A 25,474-nucleotide genomic window follows, 5' to 3' on the forward strand; every position below is an offset into this window, starting at 1 on the left:
TCTATCCCCTCTTCATGATCCGTCTTCCAATGTGAAGAAATCACATTTCTTGGAACTTAAAAGAAAATGTTGGCACAAATTAGGGAAATCAAGAATAACTGGTGGCAACAAAAAGCTGAAGAACTGCAAAGACTATCTGATGCCCGTGACCTGCAAAATTTTAGAGCGTTGGAAGGAACATTTCTCTGCGCTTCTAAATCGTGCCTCCAATGTCGCTGAGGACTTTCTTCATAACGTCCTTGAGGAACCCCAACAACCATGGATGGCAGTTCCAACCACATACAGAGACTGACTTCACCAAAGCACTCAATCAACGAAAACCGGGAAAGGCTTCTGGTCCTGATAACATCCTTCTGGAACTGACACAATATGGCGGTATACTCTAGAAGACTAGACTTTTCACACTCATCCTCTTGATTTGGGAAACTCGAGAAGTACCTGACGACTTGAAGAATCTTCAATCACTATCTTCAAGAAAGGTAATCGTAGTTTATGTGGGAACTACCGTTGTATATCGCTTTTGTCAACTGCAGGCAAACTTCTCGCAGGAATTCTATTAAACCGGCTCCAAGACTCCAAGTTATCTCAGAGAGGATTTTTCCTGAGTCTCAATGTGATTTCCGAATCTCCAGAGGCACAACAGATATGACATTCTGTGCTAGACAACTCCATGAAAAATGGAGAGAGCAACAGCAGCCTCCGTATTCAGTTTGCTATGATCTGGAAAAAGCCTTGATTCAGTACCAATATCTGCTAAGTGGAGAGTATTGACACATTTTGGATATCCTGAACGTTATGTTCAAGCACTCCATGATGACATGTCTGGACAGGTTAACTCAGTATCAGATTCGTTCCCAATCACTCATGGCTGTGGGCTTGCTCCTACAATCTTTGCACTGCATGAATCATTTGCAAAGAATTTAGGCATGGAGATTGGAGTCCTTTTCAATCTGGCAAGACTCCGCTCACAAAGACGTACTCTCTGTACAGAAGTGCAGTATGCCGGTGACACCGCATCTAACACCTGCAGAACTACAACAATCAGTCAACTGCATGTGATCGCTTTGGTCTTGCCATTAATGTGCTCGCACAACCTGCCCCAGTTGTTCAGTATTTCCATCTTAGACACAACACTGGAACAGGTTGATCACTCTTCATATCTTGGAAGCATCTTTTCTAAACCGTGTACCTGCGAACAAGAATTGGGGCTGCTCATGCAGCATTTGGAGAGTCTTCATGAATAACGACCTAAAACTGCACACCAAACTCATGGTGTACAAAGCTCTTGTCATTTCCACTCTGAAACTTCGCCGTGATATCGAGCGCTTCCGCCAACAGGGTTATGTGACTAACACGGCAGTTCTCGACAAAGCAGCATCGAGGCAACAATCATCGCTCATCAACTGTTCACCGCATGTGATACCAGGCTTCCCCGCCAAATTTTTTATGGTGAACTTTGCTCCAGCAGTAGACCTCATGGAGCCCCTCTTAATGACCAGTTGAAGCACATCATGAACACAATTGGTATAAATATACAGACATAGGAAAATGTGCTGTGGACCGTTTACTGTTATGGAACACTACATCCACCGTTGTCAATTTGTTTGAAAGAGAACACCGCAGACATCAAGAGGCCAAGCGACAAGTAAGAAACTCCCCGCCGTCCTGCATCCATCCAGTGTGATTTGGGTGGGCGTATGTTTTATGCCAGGATTGGTCTATTTAGTCATCATATCACAAACACATCCATAAACTGGGTTGAACTGCTAAATGTATTAAGGAAGAAGTTACAGCCGATCACCTTATTGTCGTGTGATCCTTGTGTGCTATCCTAGACAGTATTTCTTTCCTTTCATTTTTTGCACAGACTCAGTTAATTTATTTTCATTTTCATTTTTCCATGAAGAATGGCTAAGGAGTGCAAATGTAGGAACTGTGCGTGCGGCCGGGCATTGAGAAGTATGAGGGAGAAGATGGAGAGTTTGAGGGAGACAATTAGGATTCTCTCAGAAAACAGGAAGGAAGATAGGACTCCCTCAAACAATGTACAGGATACAGTAGGTGTGAAAGAGGGATGGGAAGGAAAGGGGGCAATTGTAGAAGACAGGTTGTCTAATGTTTTAGGGGGAAGGAGATTCAGAATCAGATTTCAGGAGGGTGTCCATAAGAAATCAGTATGGGTCACTGCAGGTAAAACAAGAGAGGGAAGATGAGGATCAAGGAACTGTTGCTGAGAAATAAGGATGTAGGAGGAACATAAAGGGTAGGAAAGGAAAATGTAGAGTAGAGAATATGAAAAGACAGGTGGGATAGGGTCATGGGAGGTAGAAAAGGGAGGAGAAAGTAGCTTGTGCAGCTGTCAGGAAAGATAGGGCTGAACAGGAGGGGAGGGGATCAAATGATGTGGGTATGGTTAGACATGTGGGGAAAGTGTGTGGAGGAAAGGGAACCAGGGTATAGTGTTATTCAGGAATAAGGTTGAGACAGATGTTGAGGAAAGTAGAAGAGGAGGAGGAGGGAAATGAGAAGCTGGGTGGTAACAACATAAGGCAAGCAGGTATAAGTACCAACATAGTTGGGGATGTGTGAGAACTGGTAAATGCAGCACGGGTGCAATTTAAGGAAGCAGAGATTGTTATCAGTGGAATACTGTGTGGGAGAGGTACTGACTGGAAGGTGATTGGGGATTTAAATGAGACTTATGGAGTGGGTTTGTGAGAAACTGGGAGTGCGATTTCTAGATCCTAATTGGGTGTAGGAAATAGGGATCTGCACTCAGATGGCCCTGACATAAACCGCAGTAGTACGTATAAGTTAGGAAATTTGTTTGGAAGCGTTATAGGAAGGTACATTTGGGGAAATGGGGTAGTAGTAATAAAAGTACAGGGATCTGGAAGCAAAGTAGGGATGACATAAAAATGGTAGTGTTGAAATGTAGAAGTATTGTAGAAAGGAATAGAATTAAGTAATTCAATAGATACATACTTACCTGATATTGTAATAGGAGTACAATCATGACTCAGAAATGATATAATGAATACAGACATTTTCTCTGGAAGTGGAGTGTGTGTCGTAAAGATAGGATAGGAGTGGTGGGAGTGGGTGTATTCATTCTGGTAAATGAAGAATTTTTAAGCTACAAAAAAGTTAAAGATGACAAACTTGAAATTCCAAAGATAATAGGCAACTTGATGTCTTTGGAGTGTACAGACCGGGAAAGGGAAACGCTGATGCTGATTCAGAATTATTTGGTATGATAATCAATCAGCTGTGTGGGAAACGATATGGAAAAGAATGTCATTGTAGCGGGAGATCTCAATTTACCAAATGACAATTGGGAAGGTAATGTGAACGACCGTAAACATGACCAACAAATGGCAAATAAGTTAATATGGGAAGGACATATGATTCAGAAAGTGATGGAACGAACTAGTGGGAAGAATATTCTAGATGTGGTGCTGGTAAAATCATATTAGCTCTATAGAGAAACGGAAGTAATATATGGTAATTGTGATCATAAAGCTATTTTATCATAGTTAAAAATAAATGTGATAGATAGGAAGGTCTTACAAGTAGGACTATTAGGCATTACCATGTGGCTGATAAAACAGGCATGAGGGAGTTTAAAAAAAGTAACTATGATCGCTGGAAAATGGTAAAAAAAATGTAATCAGACTCTGGGATGGGATTAAAGCAATTGTTGAGGAATGTGAAAAAAAGGTTTGTACCTTTACATGTGGTAAGGAGTGGTAAAGACCCACTTTATTATAACAGAGAAATAAATATACTAAGAAAACGGTGCAGACTGGAATGTAATAAGGACAGAAATGGCTGTGGAAGTAACAATAAATTGAAGAAACTAACTGGGAAGTGGAATCTAGCAAAGAAGTCAGCTAAGGATAACATGATGGCAAGCATAAGTGGCAGACATGCAAATTTTAGTGAAAAATAGAACGGTATGTGTGTGAGGATCTTCATAAGATAGAAATATTCATCAGCAGTATGTAGGTTACAAGTACAATGTTCAGATAGAGGAGGTGACTAATTCTAAAGAAGTATTAAAATTTACCTATGACGACATTTACAACAAGATACAGAATTTAAAAAGTAGAAGAGAGGCTGGAATCGATAAGACGATTATTGTTTGCGGCTATACCAAATTGATGGATGGTTGTGTATAAAGGAATGGGTGATAGGCATAAAGCCGGGACTGTCCGAGGACATGTTCGGCTCGCCAGGTGCAGGCCTTTTGATTTGACGCGCGTCAGGACGAGGATGAAATGATGATGGAGACGACACATACACCCAGTCCCCGTCCCAGCGAAATTAACCAATGATGGTTAAAATTCCCGACCCTACCGGGAATCGAACCCGGGATCCCTGTGACCAAACGCCAGCACGCTAACCATTTAGCCATGGAGCCGGACTTTACATGCAATGTATGTAAGCTTTGAGAAAGCATTCTTTCTGATTGTATTAGACATGTTTGAAAAATTAATAACTGGTTTGATAGAAGCGAGTTCGGGTTTAGGAAAGGTTATTCCACTGAAGCTCAACCTGTAGGATTCTAGCAAGATATCTTGGATTCAGGAGGTCAAATGGATTGTATCGTCATTGACCTGATATTTCATAGAGTGGTGGATCGTGAGAGAATTAAGAGGGGGATTCCTTAAGGCAGTATTCTTGGACCTTTATGTTTTCTTATACATGGATGTTATGAGTAATGAAGTGGAATTAGAGGTAAGGCTGTTATTCTGTTCACAGCAATAAATAAGTAACAAGATTGTGAACAACTGCAAAATGAACTCGATAATAATGTGAGATGGACAGCAGGAATTGGTATGATGACAACCAGGGTTGTGAGTTTCACAAATAGGAAAAGTCCTCTCAGTGTTAATTACTGCGTTGATGGGGTGAAAGACCCTTATGGAGATTATCGTAAATACCTGGGTATTAATATAAGGAAAGGTCTTCACTGGGGTAATCACATACATATGATTCTAATTAAAGGGTACAGATCTCTGCACATGATTATGTGGGTGTTTAGGGTTTGTAGTAAGGATGTAAAGGAGAGGGCATGTAAGTCTCTGGTAAGACCCCAACTAGAGTATGATTCCAGTGTATGGGGCCCTCACCAGGATTACTTGATTCCAGAACTGGAAAAATCCGAAGAAAAACAGATCGATTTGTTCTGGGTGATTTCCGAAAAAAGAGTAGCGTTACAAAAATGTTTCAAAGTTTAGCCGGGGAAGACTCAGGAGAAAGGAGAAGAGCTGGTCGACTAAGCAGTATGCGACTTTATATAATAACAATAATAACGTTATGTAATAACAATGTGATTTATATCACATGTAATAAGTGGTATGTTCCGAGCTGTCAGCGGAGAGATGGCGTGGAATGACATTAGTAGATGAATAAGTTTGAGTGGCGTTTATAAAAGTAGGAAAGATAACAATATGAAGATAAAGTTGGAATTCAAATATTCGTTTACAGGAAGGGGAGTTAGGGATTTGAATAACTTACCAAGGGGGATGTCAATAAGTTTCCAATTTCTTTGCAATCATTTAAGAAAACTCTAGGAAAGCAACAGATAGGCAATCTGCAAGCTGGGCGACTGCCCTAAATGCAGATCAGTAGTGATTGATTGATTGACCCTGCGCTGCAGCATCTATTCCTGTTGTCAGCACACTTTTTAGCATTCACTGCCGACATTGTTGTCGTACGAGAGAATTCCATTGCTCGAGACTTCAGATTTCCTTTTACAGCGAGAATATTGCATTTCATTGCTCACGTCCGTCCGGTCACATTGGAAGTTCTAATATGAGTTCACCCCATTTGCCCACTTCACCCTCCCTTTCTGATTACAGTGTGTATAAACTTAATGTAGTGTACCTTGAAGTATACTGAAGCAAGAAAGCGCAAGATCCGTAGCTGCCATGTGGGTAGCCTCCTCCACACGTCCGTCCACACGGCGCCAGGGTGCAGGCTGTTGGCAGTCACTCCTGCAACAAACAACATAAACCTTCACTTCACGTGGACTGGACCTTCACGGACAATGTCATTCGGTTCCATTTATCCTCTGATTACACTTTGACAATATCATGTGGGTACTCAGTTTCTTGATGACCGGAACAGCACGTCGGTAGTCATTCCTACGAACGAGTGAATATTTATATCTTCTTCTCGCTTTTCTAGAAAGCAATGCCAGGCATTCACAACCCAGACTCCAAAAAACACCAACCGTTTATGCGCAAGGAACGCACAATACAGTCAATTGAACTACTCAATGTGTAGCTCGTTCAGCTCCATACACTCACCTGAACTACTCAGTGTGTAGCTCGTTCAGCTTCTTACACTCACCTGAACTACTCAGTGTGTAGCTCGTTCAGCTCCATACACTCACCTGAACTACTCAGTGTGTAGCTCGTTCAGCTTCTTACACTCACCTGAACTACTCAGTGTGTACCTCGTTCAGCTCCATACACTCACCTGAACTACTCAATGTGTAGCTCGTTCAACTCCATGCACTCGCATGAACTACCCAATCTCCTGTGTAACTAGTCACCTGAACTACTCAGTCTGCTGCTCGTTCAGCTCCTTACACTCATCTGAACTACCCAGTCTCCTGTGTAACTAGTCACCTGAACTACTCAGTCTGCAGCTCGTTCAGCTTCTTACACTCACCTGTACTATTCAGTCTCCTGTGTAACTAGTCACCTGAACTACTCAGTCTGCAGCTCGTTCAGCTCCATGCACTTACCTGAACTACCCAGTCTCCCGTGTAACTAGTCACCTGAACTACTCAGTCTGCGGCTCGTTCAACTCCATAAACTCACATGAACTGCCCAGTCTCCTGTGTAACTAGTCATCTGAACTACCCAGTCTCCTGTGTAACTAATCACCTGAACTGCTCAATCTGCAGCTCGTTCAACTCCATGCACTCACATCAACTACCAAGTCTCCTGTGTAACTAGTCATCTGAACTACTCAGTCTGCAGCTCGTTGAACTCCATGCACTCGCATGAACTATCCAATCTCCTGTGTAACTAGTCACCTGAACTACTCAGTCTGCTGCTCGTTAAGCTCCTTACACTCATCTGAACTACCCAGTCTCCTGTGTAACTAGTCACCTGAACTACTCAGTCTGCAGCTCGTTCAGCTTCTTACACTCACCTGTACTATTCAGTTTCCTGTGTAACTAGTCACCTGAACTACTCAGTCTGCAGCTCGTTCAGCTCCATGCACTCACCTGAACTACCCAGTCTCCTGTGTAACTAGTCACCTGAACTACTCAGCCTGCGGCTCGTTCAACTCCATGCACTCACATGAACTGCCCAGTCTCCTGTGTAACTAGTCATCTGAACTACTCGGTCTCCTGTGTAACTAGTCACCTGAACTACTCAATCTGCAGCTCGTTCAACTCCATGCACTCTCATCAACTACCAAGTCTCCTGTGTAACTAGTCATCTGAACTACTCAGTCTGCAGCTCGTTCAACTCCATGCACTCGCATGAACTACCCAATCTCCTGTGTAACTAGTCACCTGAACTACTCAGTCTGCTGGTTGTTCAGTTCCTTACACTCATCTGAACTACCCAGTCTCCTGTGTAACTAGTCACCTGAACTACTCAGTCTGCAGCTCGTTCAGCTTCTTACACTCACCTGTACTATTCAGTCTCCTGTGAAACTAGTCACCCGAACTACTCAGTCTGCAGCTCGTTCAGCTCCATGCACTCACCTGAACTACGCAGTCTTCTGTGTAACTAGTCACCTGAACTACTCAGTCTGCGGCTCGTTCAACTCCTTACATTCACCTGAACTACCCAGTCTCCTGTGTAACTAGTCACCTGAACTATCCAGTCTCCTGTGTAACTAATCACCTGAACTACTAAGTCTGCTGCTTGTTCAGCTCCTTACATGCACCTGAACTACTCAGGCTCCTGTGTAACTAGTCACCTGAGCTACTCAGTCTGCTGGTTGTTCAGCTCTATACACTCACCTGAACTACCCAGTCTCCTGTGTAACTAATCACCTGAACTACTCAGTCTGCTGCTCGTTCAGCTCCTTACATTCACCTCAACTACTCAAGCTCCTGTGTAACTAATCACCTGAGCTACTCAGTCTGCAGCTCGTTCAGCTCCATGCACTCACCTGAACTACCCAGTCTCCTGTGTAACTAATCACCTGAACTACTCAGTCTGCTGCTTGTTCAGCTCCTTACACTCACCTGTACTACTCAGCCTCCTGTGTAACTAGTCATCTGAACTACCCAGTCTGCAGCTCGTTCAACTCCATGCACTCGCATGAACTACCCAGTCTCCTGTGTAACTAGTCATCTGAACTACTCAGTCTGCAGCTCGTTCAGCTCCATGCACTCACCTGAACTACCCAGTCTCCTGTGTAACTAATCACCTGAACTACTCAGTCTGCTGCTTGTTCAGCTCCTTACATTCACCTCAACTACTCAAGCTCCTGTGTAACTAATCACCTGAGCTACTCAGTCTGCTGGTTGTTCAGCTCCATGCACTCACCTGAACTACCCAGTCTCCTGTGTAACTAATCATCTGAACTACTTAGTCTGCTGCTTGTTCAGCTCCTTACACTCACCTGTACTACTCAGGCTCCTGTGTAACTAGTCATCTGAACTACCCAGCCTGCAGCTCGTTCAACTCCATGCACTCGCATGAACTACCCAGTCTCCTGTGTAACTAGTCATTTGAACTACTCAGTCTGCAGCTCGTTCAGCTCCATGCACTCACCTGAACTACCCAGTCTCCTGTGTAACTAATCACCTCAACTACTCAGTCTGCTGCTTGTTTAGCTCCTTACATTCACCTGAACTACTCAGGCTCCTGTGTAACTAGTCACCTGAGCTACTCAGTCTGCTGCTTGTTCAGCTCCTTACACTCACCTGTACTACTCAGGCTCCTGTGTAACTAGTCATCTGAACTACCCAGTCTGCAGCTCGTTCAACTCCATGCACTCGCATGAACTACCCAGTCTCCTGTGTAACTAGTCATCTGAACTACTCAGTCTGCTGCTTGTTCAGCTCCTTACATTCACCTGAACTACTCAGGCTCCTGTGTAACTAGTCACCTGAGCTACTCAGACTGCTGGTTGTTCAGCTCTATACACTCACCTGAATTACTCAGTCTCCTGTGTAACTCGTTCGCTGTCAGCACATTGCACAGTTTGCTGTTGCTGTAGAGCTGCAGGTACGACAGCCTGCGCTGAGTGCCGCCGAGGTCTTCTAGATCCAATTTCCCTCTCGTGTGGAGCATAGACGATACCATGATGATCCTCGCCGGTGCGGACTTCTTGAGGAGATCTGGAACAATCAGAGTTTGTTCTGTTGAGCAGTAATATGTCCTAAGGTCATGCACTCCTAGTGAACAACATCGGGGTTGTGATTGTTCATTTGGAAGTTCATGGAACGGAACGTAATTCCTGTTAGTGATTAGAAGTTTTGGGAGTTCCATAAGCCACTTTGCCGTCACGCAGAAGCAGTATGCTAACGGGAGGGAGTTCAAAACAAGGATATATATGAGATTGACGGTGTAGATATACTGCTTCCAGTACTCGATTTTCCTTAGTGGGAGAAGTTGTAGTTGAAGCTAAACAGCCACTGGTCAGCGTATTGTTGGTGTGGTGTGAACGAGCAGCGCGAGTTGTTCTGTCAGTGGAGAGGCAGGTGCACACAGGAACTGACTTAGAAATTAGGATATTTTACAAATAGACAAATTTAACATTCCTTGTGTTTTATTTAAGAAAATACTAGGTTAAACAACTGACCCACTAACCAGTGGGCCTCTCTCCTCGGTGGTGGTGATTATTGTTTTAAGAGGAAGTACAACCATCCTCTATATAACACTAATCAGAGAGGAAAAATAGAAGGAATCCCACACTTCGAAAACTGAAAATATCGCCCAGAGAAAGACAAGGGCCACGAAGGGCGCGATAATGAAAGACTCCTTAGGCTCGACTGCTCTATCACTGTCGGTTTCGGAAAAGAACAAGAGTTGACCAAGAGAGATTGGGTGGGATAGACTGAACTGAGCAGCCACGCACAAGTAATGCCAGGACTCAGCTATGGACCCCGTGGTCGCCAACCCACTCTCCCAAGATGAGAGTCTCTGTGGCCCCTTTTAATCACCTCTTACGACTTATTCTACCGCTCGCACCCAGATGGGGAGCCATTCCCTTTACCGTAAAATGAAGTTCTCACGACGAACGTACAAAGGGATTCCTACCTTGTTATGAATGCATAGACCTGTTCAATTGCAGTGGCGAAGCTATTAGTTAATTAATGGGTAGGCAGTAAATATTACCTAAAGTTTCTTATACAGTAGTTCCAAACATCGAGTTGTCTTGGTTGCAAAATGGTTAATCACTCGGCCCTTCAATACTTGATCACTCACCAATTTCTTCACAAGCATTTTCTCGATAGAAATGGTACGAAGACTACCGAGTCTTTCATTGTTCATTGAATGACGCAAGTATGTTTTTATCCTCTTCAGAGTGCTCATACTCCCTTCAGTGGTCACAGGAAATGTTAATATGAAAGGAATCAATTTTGACATTTCCATACCGGGCGAGTTGGCCGTGCGGTTAGAAGCGCGTAGCTGTAAGCTGGCATCCGGGAGATAGTGAGTTCGAATCCCACTGTCGGCAGCCCTGAAGATGGTTTTCCGTGGTTTCCCACTTTCACACCAGGCAAATCTACCTTAATTAAGGCCACGGCCGCTTCCTTCCCATTCCTTGACCTTTCCTGTCCCATCGTCGCCATAAGACCTATCTGTGTCCGTGCGACGTAAAACAAAGAACAATAATAATAATAAGACATTTCCACATACACTGGTTCGAGGTCACTGTACTGTAAAAGTTTTAGGGGACAAGTGTTTTTCTATATCGAAATAAATCTTAATCAATTCACTTTCTAGTTTTTTCCTATTAAAACAGCGGTAAATGTTCATAAGACTGTTCAGTTTAATAGCAGGGAAGCTCTATTTGTAAACTATGAACTGAGTTGGATCCAACAACTCAAACTGAATGCTTTCAAAATCGCCAAACCGTATTTCCATTTGCATAATTAAGGTGTCAAGAACTGTATATGTTAACATTTTGAGCTTTTGGAATGTCCTGTCGTCTACATTTATCTCGTTATTTATTTTGTGACATTTTACAACGCAAGATGGTACTGTATATTCTGATCGCAGGACCTTGAAGATACAGTGGTTTTTCTAATTTCAGTATTGCTCAGAATTACATCAGGTGTGCTTTTATGTTGCAGTAGAGCAACCATATGGTCTCTATAAACAAAAATTTATCTACAGAGACAGAGCAAATAAATGAATTGGGCGTTAAGCAACCCTACAGCAGAATTTTACGACTCACTGTCCCAATCCTCATCATTCTTTGCAATGTCTTCAAAAACCTGTCTTAGATCATCATAGTGTGAAAATATTGTGTGGACTGCTCTCGAGTGAAAGCTCCAACGGGTAGCGCATGCTTTTGGAAGTCTGAATCCTTTGGATTACAGAGGATGAGCTCTTTTTGAGGACCTACTAAAAATGAATGAAACGCTGTCAGATTATGAATGAAGAGACTACCTGGTATTATTGTCTCGTTTTACACAACTAACAGTCCATATCTGAATTAATGGTTATGAATTTCATGTTTTTGGTCCGCATTGAACTGAGAATAATATATAAGTAATAATAATAACAACGTAAACGTTTCCACCTTTTCAATACTAAAATATATTCACAAAATTATAAATTACACGGTACTAGTTTAGACACATCTAGGGGTCATCATCAGCCGTATTGAAGCAAAGATCACTTTTGGCGAAATCCTAAGAAAATGTTATTTTCAAGAATAACAAGTGAATGTGGTAGATGAAATGAGATGTTATTATGGTAATAGTTAATAATACAAGGAATATACATACTAAGAGGTTTTTAACAAAGAATAAAGTATAAATGGGGTGTTGTAAAAATTATAATCATGGAAATCAGTAAGTTCTTGTATTGAAATGACATATATAAAATTATATATTGCTTAGGAAGAGGGCTTAAGGTGGGGCTGAAGGGTGCGGGAGAAAGTGTAATTGTCTCGGAAAAGTACCTTTGATTAAATTTAGGATTGAGTTTAGCACGGCTGCATTATTGTTTCTGAGGAAAGTGATAAATAGATCGAAGAGTATGTTGGGTTTCTCTGAGATTTCATTGAGATTGTGACTGGTGTTAAAGTATTGGTCTAGGTGTATGTAGTAATTTTCCATTATGTTGAGTAAAGGGCCCTTGTTTGCTAATACGAGGATGTCCATGTCTTGTTCAATATTGGTGAAATTATGGTTATAATCTTGCATGTGTTGGCCGATGGCTGAAAACCTGTTGTATTTTATTGCGTTAGTGTGCTCGTGGTATCTGATAATGAAGTTTCTTCCGGTTTGCCCGATGTAGGATTTTTTGCAGGTGGTACATTTGATCCTATAAACTCCTGATTTTAGAAAACTGCTGGTCTTGTTGATGTGTGAAGTATTGTATAAAACGTTCATGTTCTTATTGTTGGTTTTGAAGGCTATTTTAACGCCTTGTTTCTTAAAGATGTTGGTTAACTTGTAGATATCTTTGTTGAACGTGAAGGTGGAAAATGTTAGAGGTTTGGTTATTTCTTTTTTGAGGGTAGTTTTTGGAAGATGTTTGTGTTTATTGATTATCCTTTCTATAAAATGATTGCTGAAGCCGTTGAATTTTGCGATTCCGCGGATTGTGTTGAGTTCGTTTTTTAGATCTTTATTGGACATAGGTATGCTGAAGGCTCGGTGAACTAGGCTGTTGTATGTGGCTCGTTTGTGGGACTGGGGGTGCACTGAATCTTGGCGAATTGACAACGAATTCGAAAACACTCTCTTTTGGGCCAGATATGTTGACGATGTCTTTGTAATCATGAATGAGAAATCAATTAACGCACCCACCACCCTCTTAAGACTCAACAATATTGATCCTCATATCAAATTCACACTAGAATCCGAATCAAATTAAAAAATCAACTTTCTGGATTTAACCATCACTAGAAACTCAGATTCTTTCAATTATAAAATTTTCAGAAAACCCACTCTAACAGCCTCCACCATTCGCCAAGATTCAGTGCACCCCCAGTCCCACAGAAGAGCCACATACAACAGCCTAGTTCACCGAGCCTTCAGCATACCTATGTCCAATAAAGATCTAAAACACGAACTCAACACAATCCGCGGGATCGCAAAATTCAACGGCTTCAGCAATCATTTTATAGAAAGGATAATCAATAAACACAAACATCTTCCAAAAACTACCCTCAAAAAAGAAATAACCAAACCTCTAACATTTTCCACCTTCACGTTCAACAAAGATATCTACAAGTTAACCAACATCTTTAAGAAACAAGGCGTTAAAATAGCCTTCAAAACCAACAATAAGAACATGAACGTTTTATACAATACTTCACACATCAACAAGACCAGCAGTTTTCTAAAATCAGGAGTTTACAGGATCAAATGTACCACCTGCAAAAAAACCTACATCGGGCAAACCGGAAGAAACTTCATTATCAGATACCACGAGCACACTAACGCAATAAAATACAACAGGTTTTCAGCCATCGGCCAACACATGCAAGATTATAACCATAATTTCACCAATATTGAACAAGACATGGACATCCTCGTATTAGCAAACAAGGGCCCTTTACTCAACATAATGGAAAATTACTACATACACCTAGACCAATACTTTAACACCAGTCACAATCTCAATGAAATCTCAGAGAAACCCAACATACTCTTCGATCTATTTATCACTTTCCTCAGAAACAATAATGCAGCCGTGCTAAACTCAATCCTAAATTTAATCAAAGGTACTTTTCCGAGACAATTACACTTTCTCCCGCACCCTTCAGCCCCACCTTAAGCCCTCTTCCTAAGCAATATATAATTTTATATATGTCATTTCAATACAAGAACTTACTGATTTCCATGATTATAATTTTTACAACACCCCATTTATACTTTATTCTTTGTTAAAAACCTCTTAGTATGTATATTCCTTGTATTATTAACTATTACCATAATAACATCTCATTTCATCTACCACATTCACTTGTTATTCTTGAAAATAACATTTTCTTAGGATTTCGCCAAAAGTGATCTTTGCTTCAATACGGCTGATGATGACCCCTAGATGTGTCTAAACTAGTACCGTGTAATTTATAATTTTGTGAATATATTTTAGTATTGAAAAGGTGGAAACGTTTACGTTGTTATTATTATTACTTATATATCTGAATTGTCACAAATACAGCCAATAATGAATGGATTGTCTATTAATTCAAAAGAAAAGCACATACTTAACAATAGGGTAATTTACTTCATTGTCATCTTCGCGCGGAGAGTTGCTACGCTCTCAAATAGCAAGGGGGCTTGCCTCTCTGGGCTCTAGACCTTGCGGAGAGAGGAGTGCGGGCGGTAAACGTACCCTTCCTCCACCACCCCGCGCCATTCACAAGCCGACGGAAGGGAAATAAAACAAAAAGTCCTGGGTGAGACAAGTTAGAGACTGCCTCCCTGTCAGAACAAGTAGTCTGCTGTCGCCATCTAGCGGGGCGATCAGCAAAGCACATCATCTGCTGTCATCATGTAGGACAGATCAAAAAGAGATTATTGTTGATTCAACACAATAACAACAGCAGATACATTTGTTACGATATGTAATCGTATTTCTTAGGGTAGGCATTGCCTCAAATGACTCCAAGTAGTTTCAATTGTTTACTTCATTTTACAGCTGTTTAGACGCTGGGACAGTTTTTTTGTGCCCATGTCATACCAGCTCGCCGTCTTGCTGTGAACTTCATCCTTCACCTCGTCGGTGCTGAATCGCTTTCCAGCCAAATGTTCTTCCAACTTGGGGAACAAGTGATAGTCACTGGGCGGGTGGGTGATGATGTTCCACTGAAACTGTAGCGGTTTGCCGGGCGACGTGCGGGCGAGCGTTGTCGTGGATAATGTTTACGCCCTTCTTCTCCGGTTCTGAATTGCCCTCTGAATTTTTCAGGGTCTCACAGTTCCTGTCAGCGTTAATTATTGTGGTCCCAGCGGGCATAAAGACGACCAACAATACCCCTTTTCGATCCCAGAACACAGTTGTCATGACTTGACCGGCACACTGTGCTTGCTTGAATTTCCGCGACTGTGGTGAAGAGGGATGCCGCCACTGGCGTGATTGTTGCTTGGTCTCAGGTGTAAAGTGGAACGCCCAGGTTTCGTCTCCAGTGACAATTGAGTCCAAAACGTTGTCCTGTTCGGCTGCAAAGCGTTGAATAAATGCGCGGGAAGAATGAACTCGTTCCCGCATGTGTCAGCATGCTCACACCTTCCGCTATTTCAGCTTTTCCCTTAACATTCTGTGAGTGGCGCTTCGGGATGTTCAGGAACCGCTGACCTTCACGGCTGTGCGCATATTGTGACTAGAGCCGAGTGTGACAGGCGCCTCACCTAGCAGCAGCACGGTCAGGAGGAACGGCCCGAAGTGGTTTACTTGCATGGTGAGCTCGAGTCCATCTCCGGTGATCTTGGAGGACCCACCCAAACCCGCGTTGTTCACCAGGATGTGAAGACGGGACTCCGAGTTCACCACCCTCTGAGCGAACTCTCTCACGGACTGTAGGGAACTCAGGTCCAGTTGCTGGCTCAGTACGTTCGTGTTGCCCGTCGACTTGACGATCTCCTCTGTAACATAAAGTCGAAACAAACTCAGAAAATCACGGTACATCTACAATTAGCTAACTCTGAATGCAAATAAAATCTTGTTTATTTATGATCACTAAAGGACGGTTAGCCGGCCCCGTGGTGTAGGGGGCCCCAGGTTCGATTCCCGGCCAGGTCAGGAATTTTTACCTGGATCTGAGGGCTGGTTCGAGGTCCACTCAGCCTACGTGATTAGATTTGAGGAGCTATCTGACGGTGAGATAGCAGCCCCGGTCTAGAAAGCCAAGAATAACGTTCGAGAGGATTCGTCGTGCTGACCACACGATCCCTCGTAATCTGCAGGCCTTCGGGCTGAGCAGCGGTCGCTTGGTAGGCCAAGGTCCTTCAAGGGCTGTAGTGCCATGGGGTTTGTTTGGTTTGGTTTGTTTGAAGGACAGTTATTAGAATACGATTCCCCCGTCATTGTAATCAGAAATGTGTTTTGATACAACATTAAACTATTAACTATTTCAATCCAGTTTGTAAACTGTAGTTTTTCTTTAAAGTGTATTTGTTTGTTTTGACCCAGACGTTAACAGAGTTGTATAGTCCAGGAAATATACAACTGTGTCATCAGTCTTTATAGAGTCATCGTCCACTTAAAACATATATTTCGAATGAACTGAATGACTGAAAGAATGACCGAGTACCTAACTGAATTGCTGAGTGAATGAATGAATTGTGCTCGTGCGTGAATGAGCCAGAGATAACCAGCAACCGGGGAGCGAGCATTCATGATTGAGAAGGAGGACAGTTATTATCGCTCTTGTATCATCACCGTCCTTTTTCTTTTTGTTGGCAAGAATGTAACAAGGATGTTATTACTGCACCTTCTCTTTAACCACATCAAGGAAAATAAGCGAATTGGGAACATGCATAATTTTCAAAAATAGATTCTTTGAAAAGTACACCAAGGAAATAGTACGTAAACGTATTACATTGCGGTAAGTTGTCTTGTTTTCTACCGTTAAAAACTATTTAAAAGTGTCTTTCCGCAAGGCGAGTGAAACGGCCTCTGACGTAAGCGGCGCGCTGTGACGTCACGATCCAGTACCGCATGCAGCTCTACCAGCCATTGTGCATCAGCCGTTACTAAAAGCCGATTGTTTATTATTCGTGATCGCGAATAACTTCAAAATGACAGAAGAAAGGTTCAAAACAGCACAGTCAGACAACCTACCATGTGTAGATGTAATCATTCTTGAAAAACAGTGACTTTTGTGGCCGCAGAAATTCGCGGAGAAAAAGCAAGTTTGTAAGTGGCATCTTTTATATACGTGCAATGTACTATAACTCATAATATTAGGATAACAACGAACTTGGATAGAAATCACATCACTTTCAACATTTCCTTCTAGACTGATTCCCTTATTAAAGAATAACATTACATTTTCGGGCTTTCAGCATTAGTAAAGTAAGAAATCTGATTTCAGCACTAACATAAACATATAGGTAGCATTATAGTACTAGTCGCCATTAGAAGAGGTCAGTGATTACATCTACCTTGGCCAGATTATAAATATGACAGGTGATATAAGACCAGAAATCTATAGGCGCATCAAGCTCGGATGGCAAGCATTTGGAAGGAATTCTTCAGTATTAAGATCAAAAATGCCAGCAAATCTGAAGAAAACAGTATTTGACCAATGCATCCTTCCTGTGCTGACTTATGGCTGTGAGACTTGGACTCTGAACGAATTCACAAAAGGGAAACTTCGGACCGCGCAGAGAGCCATGGAAAGGTCAATGCTAGGCTATACAAAGAAAGATAGGAAAAGAGCTGATGACATCCGGTCTGTTACAAAGGTTAAAGACATCTTAGAGAGAGTACGCTCCTTAAAATGGCAGTGGGCTGGCCATGTTGCACGAAGAAATGATGATAGATGGACAAAACTAGTGCTGGAGTGGAGTCCGAGAGAACATCGAAGGCCTAGAGGAAGACCACCGGACAGATGGGACAAAGATATCAAGAAGATCGCTGGTACCACTTGGATGAGATCTGCCCAAGACCGTTCTACTTGGAGAAGACTGTTGAAGGCCTACCTATACCCACGACTTAAAGAGGCCACATCATTTTAATGATTGAAATGGCTGATTGTATTGTATAGTACTAGTCCGCCTCTGTGGTGTAGTGGTTAATGTGATTAGCTGCCACCCCCGGAGGCCCGGTTTCGATTCCCGGCTCTGCCATGTAAGTTGAAAACAAATAGTACGAGGGCTGGATCGGTGTCTACTCAGCCTCGGGAGGTCAACTGAGTAGAGGGGTTTCGAATCCCACCTCAGCCATCCTCGAAGTGGTTTCTCGTATTTTCCCACTTCTCCTCCAGGCACCTAAGGCCACGGCCGTTTCCTTCCCTCTTCCTTGTCTATCCCTTCCGATCTTCCCATCCTCCAACAAGGCCCCTGTTGAGCATAGCAGGTGAGGCCGCCCGGGCGAGGTAATGACCTTCCTCACCAGTTGTATCATCATACCCAAAGTCTCACGCTCCAGGACACTGCCCTTGAAGCGGTAGAGGTGAAATCCCTCGCTGAGTGTGAGGGAAAAACCAAACCTGAAGGATAAACTGATTAAGAAAGAAAGAAAAAATATATATTTATGGTTGGGGCAACTGGCCTACCCACTTCCGGGGCCCATGAAAGAGAAACATTAAATATCTTGGTGGAGGTAAAAAGTTAAACATGATAAAGATAAATATGACTTCATCTAGTTTTCACAAGTCAGGCTGAGTGGTTCAGACGGTTAAGGCGCTGGCCTTCTGACCCCAACTTGGCAGGTTCGATCCTGGTTCAGTCCGCTGGTAGGTATTTGAAGGTGCTCAAATACGTCAGCCTCGTGTCGGTAGATTTACTGTCACGTAAAAGAACTCCTGCAGGACTAAATTCCTGCACATCGGCGTCTCCGAAAACCGTAGAAGTAGTTAGCGGGCGTATTGCCAATAACATTAATTACATTTGGCTTTTAACAAGCTGAGCATATCACGCAAGAAAAGTGTCCTGGTGACATTTTAGTCGTTCAATACAGGAATGTCTTTGGGTACTGTGACTTTTACCTTTCTTTTAAAAAAAAAATTTTTTTTTTTTGCTATTTGCTTTACATCGCACAGTCACAGATAGGTCTTATGGTGGGACAGGAAAGGCCTAGGAAAGAAGCGGCCGTGGCCTTAATTAAGGTACAGCCCCAGCATTTGCCTGGTGTGAAAATGGGAAACTACGGAAAACCATCTTCAGGGCTGCCGACAGTGGGGTTCGAACCTACTATCACCCGGATGCGAACTCACAGCTGCGTGCTCCTAACCACACGGCCAACTCGCCCGGTATTTTTGTCCTTCGGTTTATTGACTTGGCTTGTATACCTTAAAACTTAGGCTAAGTTGGATAATATTTTAAACACCAACATCACTATTTTCACCTGTGTGCAGTTATGTTATTTATTTCACTAATATTATGATAATTATTATAATTGAGCAATGTTAACTTATAAGACCCCAACAGACAAGCATTGGTTTTGTGTAGAGGTACGGTATATATTTGCTCAATTCACGTTGTTTTCTTTCATGACGTACACACCTATTTTTTGTTATGTTATAGAGTATTTAGCTATAGCCTAAATTTCTTTACAAATGTGAGTTCTTCAATAAAGACATAAATAATTGTCGCATGGCAAGATAAATCGGTATAATTAGAGCTCTCAATATGGTTCATAATCCCTTTCGTTTATTACCTAGACATGGATCACCCAAAACATAGGTTAGGTTTGGAGAATACTTTAATAATCAGCATTAATTTATTTATTTGTTTATTACTTTCATATTCCAAGATGTAAATGAAGCATTTAACTAAAGCATCATACATTAAAATTCAAAGTGTTACCACTAGAACAGCTGACATGGAAAAGTGATTGAAAATTCAAACATATTCAAATTACGTTAAAATGATCTTAAAAAAAATAAACTGTAGACTTTTCCGATAATTCACCAGCATTTCTCCGGCTCGCCAAAATCCATTTCTCCCTAGATTTAGCGTCTTTGGAAGGTTTATAAACAATTTGTTTGGGATGGTATGCGATGTGCTATAGCTCATCGGAACTATAGACCATTTAACAGTTTTTTGCCTCACTGTGTGCGCAGAATTCATTTTAAGTCTAAAATATACCACTCAGATTATTATCCAATGTATAGATTTCGAATTTAACCAAACCGGACACTAACATAAAGTAGAAATACGCTAAGTGTATCCTGCTTCTCACAGCACACTATGTGTTATTTCGTCTGCTAATTCAATCAACCTGTACGATGACGTCAGACCAATGAGATCGCGTCACGTGACATTTTCGTACTTTAATTTAGATTTTTATCATGTTTGGAGTTATTATTTGTACATTCTGATCACTTTTTTGAATTCTGCGTGAAATTTTGAATCAGATTAGCATAGTTTTAATTAAAACCCCGGATCATGCATGTTCCCTATTATTTATGCGAAATATACCAGAACAAGCTGCTTAAGACTCATGCCTGAAAAACAGTCCTACTCACCTGCACCGAATTATTATTATTATTATTATGATTATGATTGTTTTTGTTGTTGTACCGCGAGGTACACCCGCACCGTTAATTCAAATGAAGCGCCTTGAAGAATACCCATCTTCAATATAAACTTGTAACAAATTGTGCAAGAAGTTTGGACTTTTCATCACAGATGTCTCTATCAAAGAAAACATATATTATGCCCTCTAGTGTGAAGAGGAACTATAAAAATCCTAAAGTAATTTTTGATTTTGAGGTTTGGTACACTGAGTTGATTGTGTTTTACTTTTGGGTCTGTTAAATTGTCAACACTTCAATCTCTTTCCACAAACATCAAAATTGACCAATAGGAAATTTTGCAGGTGTATTTTTCCACCAATAATGTTCATCTTCTACCTATTTGATTATCAAAAAATGGGGGTGTGTCGGGCCTTATCCCAGAGTTTTCTATAACCTTCCTCTTGGTTATAAAAGCTGGCACATTTCGAGGTACCTTGTCTTATTGATCGTCCAGTTTACTGAGTGTGTGCTAATAGAGGAGGCGGGGGGCGTCTCGCTCTTCATCGAGCTTTACTGCAGATTAAGGTAATGGCAGCTATGTGATAGCTTGAGGGGAAGGTTTCCAGTCTTCTAAAATGTAAATTTCAAACAAGCCGTAAAGCGCTTAGCTTAAATTCATGAATAGAGAGTGCGACGCCCTCTCGAGTTCCCTATCGACTTGACTTCGAGGTGGCTATGATTTTGTAACCGTTTCCAGCCTCCATCTAGTCACCTCAGTAGTATAGAATTAGCCTCTGTAACGTCATGCTATGGTTTTAAACTTCTATGTGTAAGTATCAAGGAGTGCCAGTGTCCGCCTCCGCATCACTTTGGTTTTTGGGCCAGTAACATTAACCTGTGTTTTTTCTTCCCACGAAGACCCGGTAAAATGAGCATTCGATGCTCCGGCAAAATTCAATAATTTATGTTAAGTGTTGAGTGTTTAAAACACTGCAAAATGTACGTTGTGCTCTGGTTGTTGAAGGTTGCCACCAGTCTGCTCTATAGATGCTCTTTGAGACCTGTGTCCTTAACTATTGAGTGCCCAAGTAACGAAATGGGAGCTTTAAGCTCATATTCTTTATTTTGTACCCGAAATCGTGTTCCGTCGTTGAGCGTCTTGTTTGTTAAAAATTACCCACTGAAAAAACATTAAAATATAACCTTGATTTTAAAGCTTTTAATTATTCGAAACCGACTTTCAACCTATTAGGTCGTGTTACGGGTTGAAGAGATGTTAAGTACAGAACAAAAATGGCCAACCAGACACCAGTGGATCAACGTCGACTTCTGTGGGGTTCTTTTGTGCATCCACTACCCAGCGAACTTTGGCTTGTCGGTTTCCATTGATAATAGGAAATATTTTCTTAGTCAGTCGTGAGTCATCCATTCGTGCTAAATGTCCATAAAATTTCATACGCCGTTTGCGTGCGACTGAAGTGAATCGCTCAGTTAATGCACAGAGTTCTTCCAAGCTTTTTCGCATCCATTTACCCTCTTGAAACTTGGGCCCGAATATCTTTCCTCAGTATCTGTCGTTCAATTTTCTCAATGACCTTGATGTTAATGGCGAGTGATGATGTCTCAGTTGCTAAAATGCCTCAGGGAGGACAACAGTGTGGCAGTGTCGAAGTTTGGCTTTTATGGATATTGATTCCTTATTGTAGAAGTTCCAGGTGATTAGGTATGCTTTACGTAGTTTTTCTGCGCGCATTTTCTTGGCTGCTTTTTCATTGCCTGAATGACCAATAATTTCACTCAAGTTCTGGAATTGTTGGACTTGTAAAATGTTGCCATATTTGGTTGCTAGTGATGTTAGGTGTGTGCATTTAGAGTCCATGCATTGCGTTTTATCATAGGAGATATGGAGACCACTTTTGATTGCAATCTCGTGAAGCTTCTCGATGGCGTGCCTGGCTTCTGGGGAGTCCGGGTAATTATTGCTAGATCGTCAGTAAAGGCAAGGCATTTAATGTTAATCCGTTTACTTTTCGTTCCCATGTTTATTCCAAGTACTTCTTTCTCCCATGTTTTAATGACCTTACCCAGTACTAGGTTGAACAGAAGTGGGGACAATCCATCACCTTGTCTAACGCCTGTTTCCATTTCAAAGGGTGCAGAGATTTCACTCACGAACTTCACCTTAGAGGTTGTATCTGTTAAGGTTTGTTGGATTAACGTGACTGTTTTGTTATCAACACCGTATTCTTGAAGGACATTGAACAGGGCATCACGGTCTAGTGAGTCGTATGTTTTTTCTAATATACGGAAGTGACCTCTGTACGGTTTGACTGGCGGTGTTGGAGTATCATCTTCAGGTTCCAGATCTGTTCCACTTACGATCGATGTCGATGGAAGCCCGCCTGGTATTCTCCGATCTTCTGTCTGTTGTTCTAATCTAGTAAGTAGAGCACGTGAAAGAATTATGTATGCTATTGACAAAAGAGAAGTACCTCGGTATTTGTTTGAATCCATCTTGTCACATTTCTAATGCAGTAGATGGATCAGGTCAGTATTCCAATCTACAGGTATGACTCCATTTTCCCATCTGTTCGCAATAATGACTTGTAATTTGCCGATCATTTGATCCCCCCCCCCAAACTTCAGTATCTCGACGATGACAGCATCTTCTCCTAGTGCCTTATTGTTTTAGAGATGTGATATGAAGCTCCTTATCTCCTCATGAGTCGGCGGTAGTGAATCTGGGTTTGGAGTGGGTATGGTATGTGAAATTGGACTTTCTCAGCTGATGGTTCGCTGTTGTGTAACTTTTTGAAGTGTTGTTTCAGGATGTCACAGTTAGCCTTTGTATTGGTCTCGAGAATTCCATCAGGGCGCCGAAAACAGAGAGTGGGTGGCTTGCAGCTGGTCAGCTCTTCGCGAAAGGTTTTGTAGAAATTTCTTGTGTTTGAAGTCATTATCGATCTCCTCTAATCTTTTGTTATGGTATGCACGTTTAATTCGTCTGAGTCTTTTGGACGTTTGCTTCTGAGTTCCTGAAAAGATCTGCCAATTCTCTGGTGTTTGATGACTGTGCCATTTCTTCCAGGCTCGCATACATTTTTTACAGTGCTCTGTCATAATCCGAAGTCCACCATCTATGTTTCCGTTTACGGGGTGGTTGGCCAAGTTTCCTAGATGATTCTTGGATAGTCTCAAGGAGTGCATCCCATGTTTTTGCGTTTGCCCGCAATGACTGTGCAAACTCATGTGCATGTTCTTGCAGATAACCTGAGTCAATGCGTGGGATTGTAGGTCTTTGGCATTTCTGTCGATTGGGTCTGAAACGGATTTTGATTTGTGAGAGGTGGTGCTCTGACTCTACATAACCTTTGCGTACCCTGACGTTCATAATTTGTGGGGAAACTTTCTGGTAATTATTACATGGTCGATCTGATATTCGCCTAGGTGACTGATTGGCGATTTCCATGTGGTCATTTTTCATAGAGGTTTCTGAAAGTGTATGGACATCAGCTGGAGGTTTGCCATTCCACATACATTGAATAAACGGTGCCCATTGGCGTTAGTCTTCATGTGTGCTGAGAAACATGCAGTGATATGCCTGTGTTCTCTTTCTCTGCCGATTTGTGCATTAAAATCTCCAAGGAGGATTTTCATCTTATGCTGAGGGATCTTGGTAGTGCCCGTTCAAGTTGTGACCAAAAGTTTTCAACCTTGTTTTTGTCAGGTTCACTGTTGACTGGAGCGTGTGCATTAATTAGTGTATAGGCCTTATTGGCGCCTCTAACTGTGAGGAAGGAGAGGTGACGTGAAGTCTATCACAGAGTTATGGATACTGTTGTGTACTAGGAATCCAGTTCCTAAAACACACAGCTTGCTATTTGGCACTTTTTGTTGCTGGCTTCCCCTTGTAGATGCGGTAACCCCTCCCCCAAGGCTCTACAGCCCTTGAAGGGCCTTGGCCTACCAAGTGACCGCCGTTCAGCCCGAAGGCCTGCAGATTACGAGGTGTTGTGTGGTCAGCACAACGAATCCTCTCGGCCGTTATTCTTTTCTTTCTAGATCGGGGCCGCTATCTCGCCGTCAGATAGCTCCTCAATTGTAATCACGTAGGCTGAGTGGACCTCGAACCAGCCCTCAGGTCCAGGTAAAAATCCCTGACCTGGCTGGGAATCGAACCTGGGGGCCTCCGGGTAAGAGGCAGGCACGCTGCCCCTACACCACGGGGCCGATTAGAAGCGGTAACCACCGGAGTCAAAATGATCGGAGTCGCGAAATCGTGTTTCTTGTATTGCAAGTATCAGAATCCTAAATCTGTTACAAGTATCCGTGACTGTCTTGAGTTTAGATATTCAGAGTATTAACAAGATAACTCAACTTACCGGTGACTCTATTGTATTCCTTCTGGAAGTAAAGTTCTTCTATTTCTTCAGTATTATGATGAAATGACTTATCTTGTTAGTGTCAAAGGATTGAGAGCGTTGACCTTAGTAGGTTACTGCAAAAATTAAAGAACTGAAAAATATGACTTTCTACCGGGATGAGGGATATAATAGCCCTAACAAAAGCGTTCTTTGGGTCCGTTCTTTCTTCAAACTAAAAATACAGGAATTGCTTGCAATTAAATGAAGCAAAATGGATAACTTTTATGTCTTTATAACATGAAATATCTTGAAAATACATCATTCCGACTTCAAGTGTTAAAACATTTCCCCGGACAACCCCTCTCTTCTTGTACCTACTGCCCTAACTGAAAGTCACCAAGCTTTACTTGTGACGCACTTATTAACGGAGAAATGTGATTGCGGCAATTACCTCGAGCCTGTTCAGCTTTCTTCATGTCCCGACAAGCCAGGATGACCCTTGCGCCAAGTTGGGCGAGATGACGCGCCGTCTCCTTCCCAATACCTGGGGAATACGCAAACAAAATTAGTTCACATTCGGGAAAAGATTGAAATTTCGTGGAAAATGCTATGATGGAATGAAAATGACTATTACCAGCACATTAATAGAGATTATTTGGTGACGATGGTTGGTTGCAGGACCCTCTTGCGAAACATTTTCCAAATAATGGGGGTACCGGGAGGTACACCTCAACTCTGCTCATCCTCTATCTATCCAACGAACGTGAGGATGGATGGATGGATGGATGGATGGATGGATGGAT

The 25,474-nt window shown here is 42.1% G+C and overlaps 1 protein-coding gene across 2 annotated transcripts in view; it reads right to left on the minus strand.

The window, feature by feature from the left end:
* The window catches only part of LOC136886021 (retinol dehydrogenase 12), a 140,835-nt gene that overhangs the window by 26,340 nt on the left and 89,021 nt on the right, over positions 1-25,474 (minus strand). For both annotated transcript variants that reach the window (XM_067158735.2, XM_067158734.2), the window contains exons 3-6: positions 25,123-25,215; positions 15,533-15,766; positions 9,140-9,328; positions 5,893-6,002 (exon numbers count right to left, since the gene is read on the minus strand). In XM_067158735.2, the coding sequence (XP_067014836.2) occupies positions 5,893-6,002; positions 9,140-9,328; positions 15,533-15,766; positions 25,123-25,215 (626 nt within the window). The remainder of the gene's footprint in view (positions 1-5,892; positions 6,003-9,139; positions 9,329-15,532; positions 15,767-25,122; positions 25,216-25,474) is intronic.

The sequence above is a fragment of the Anabrus simplex genome, chromosome X (assembly GCF_040414725.1).
Source record: "Anabrus simplex isolate iqAnaSimp1 chromosome X, ASM4041472v1, whole genome shotgun sequence".
NCBI lineage: Eukaryota > Metazoa > Arthropoda > Insecta > Orthoptera > Tettigoniidae > Anabrus > Anabrus simplex.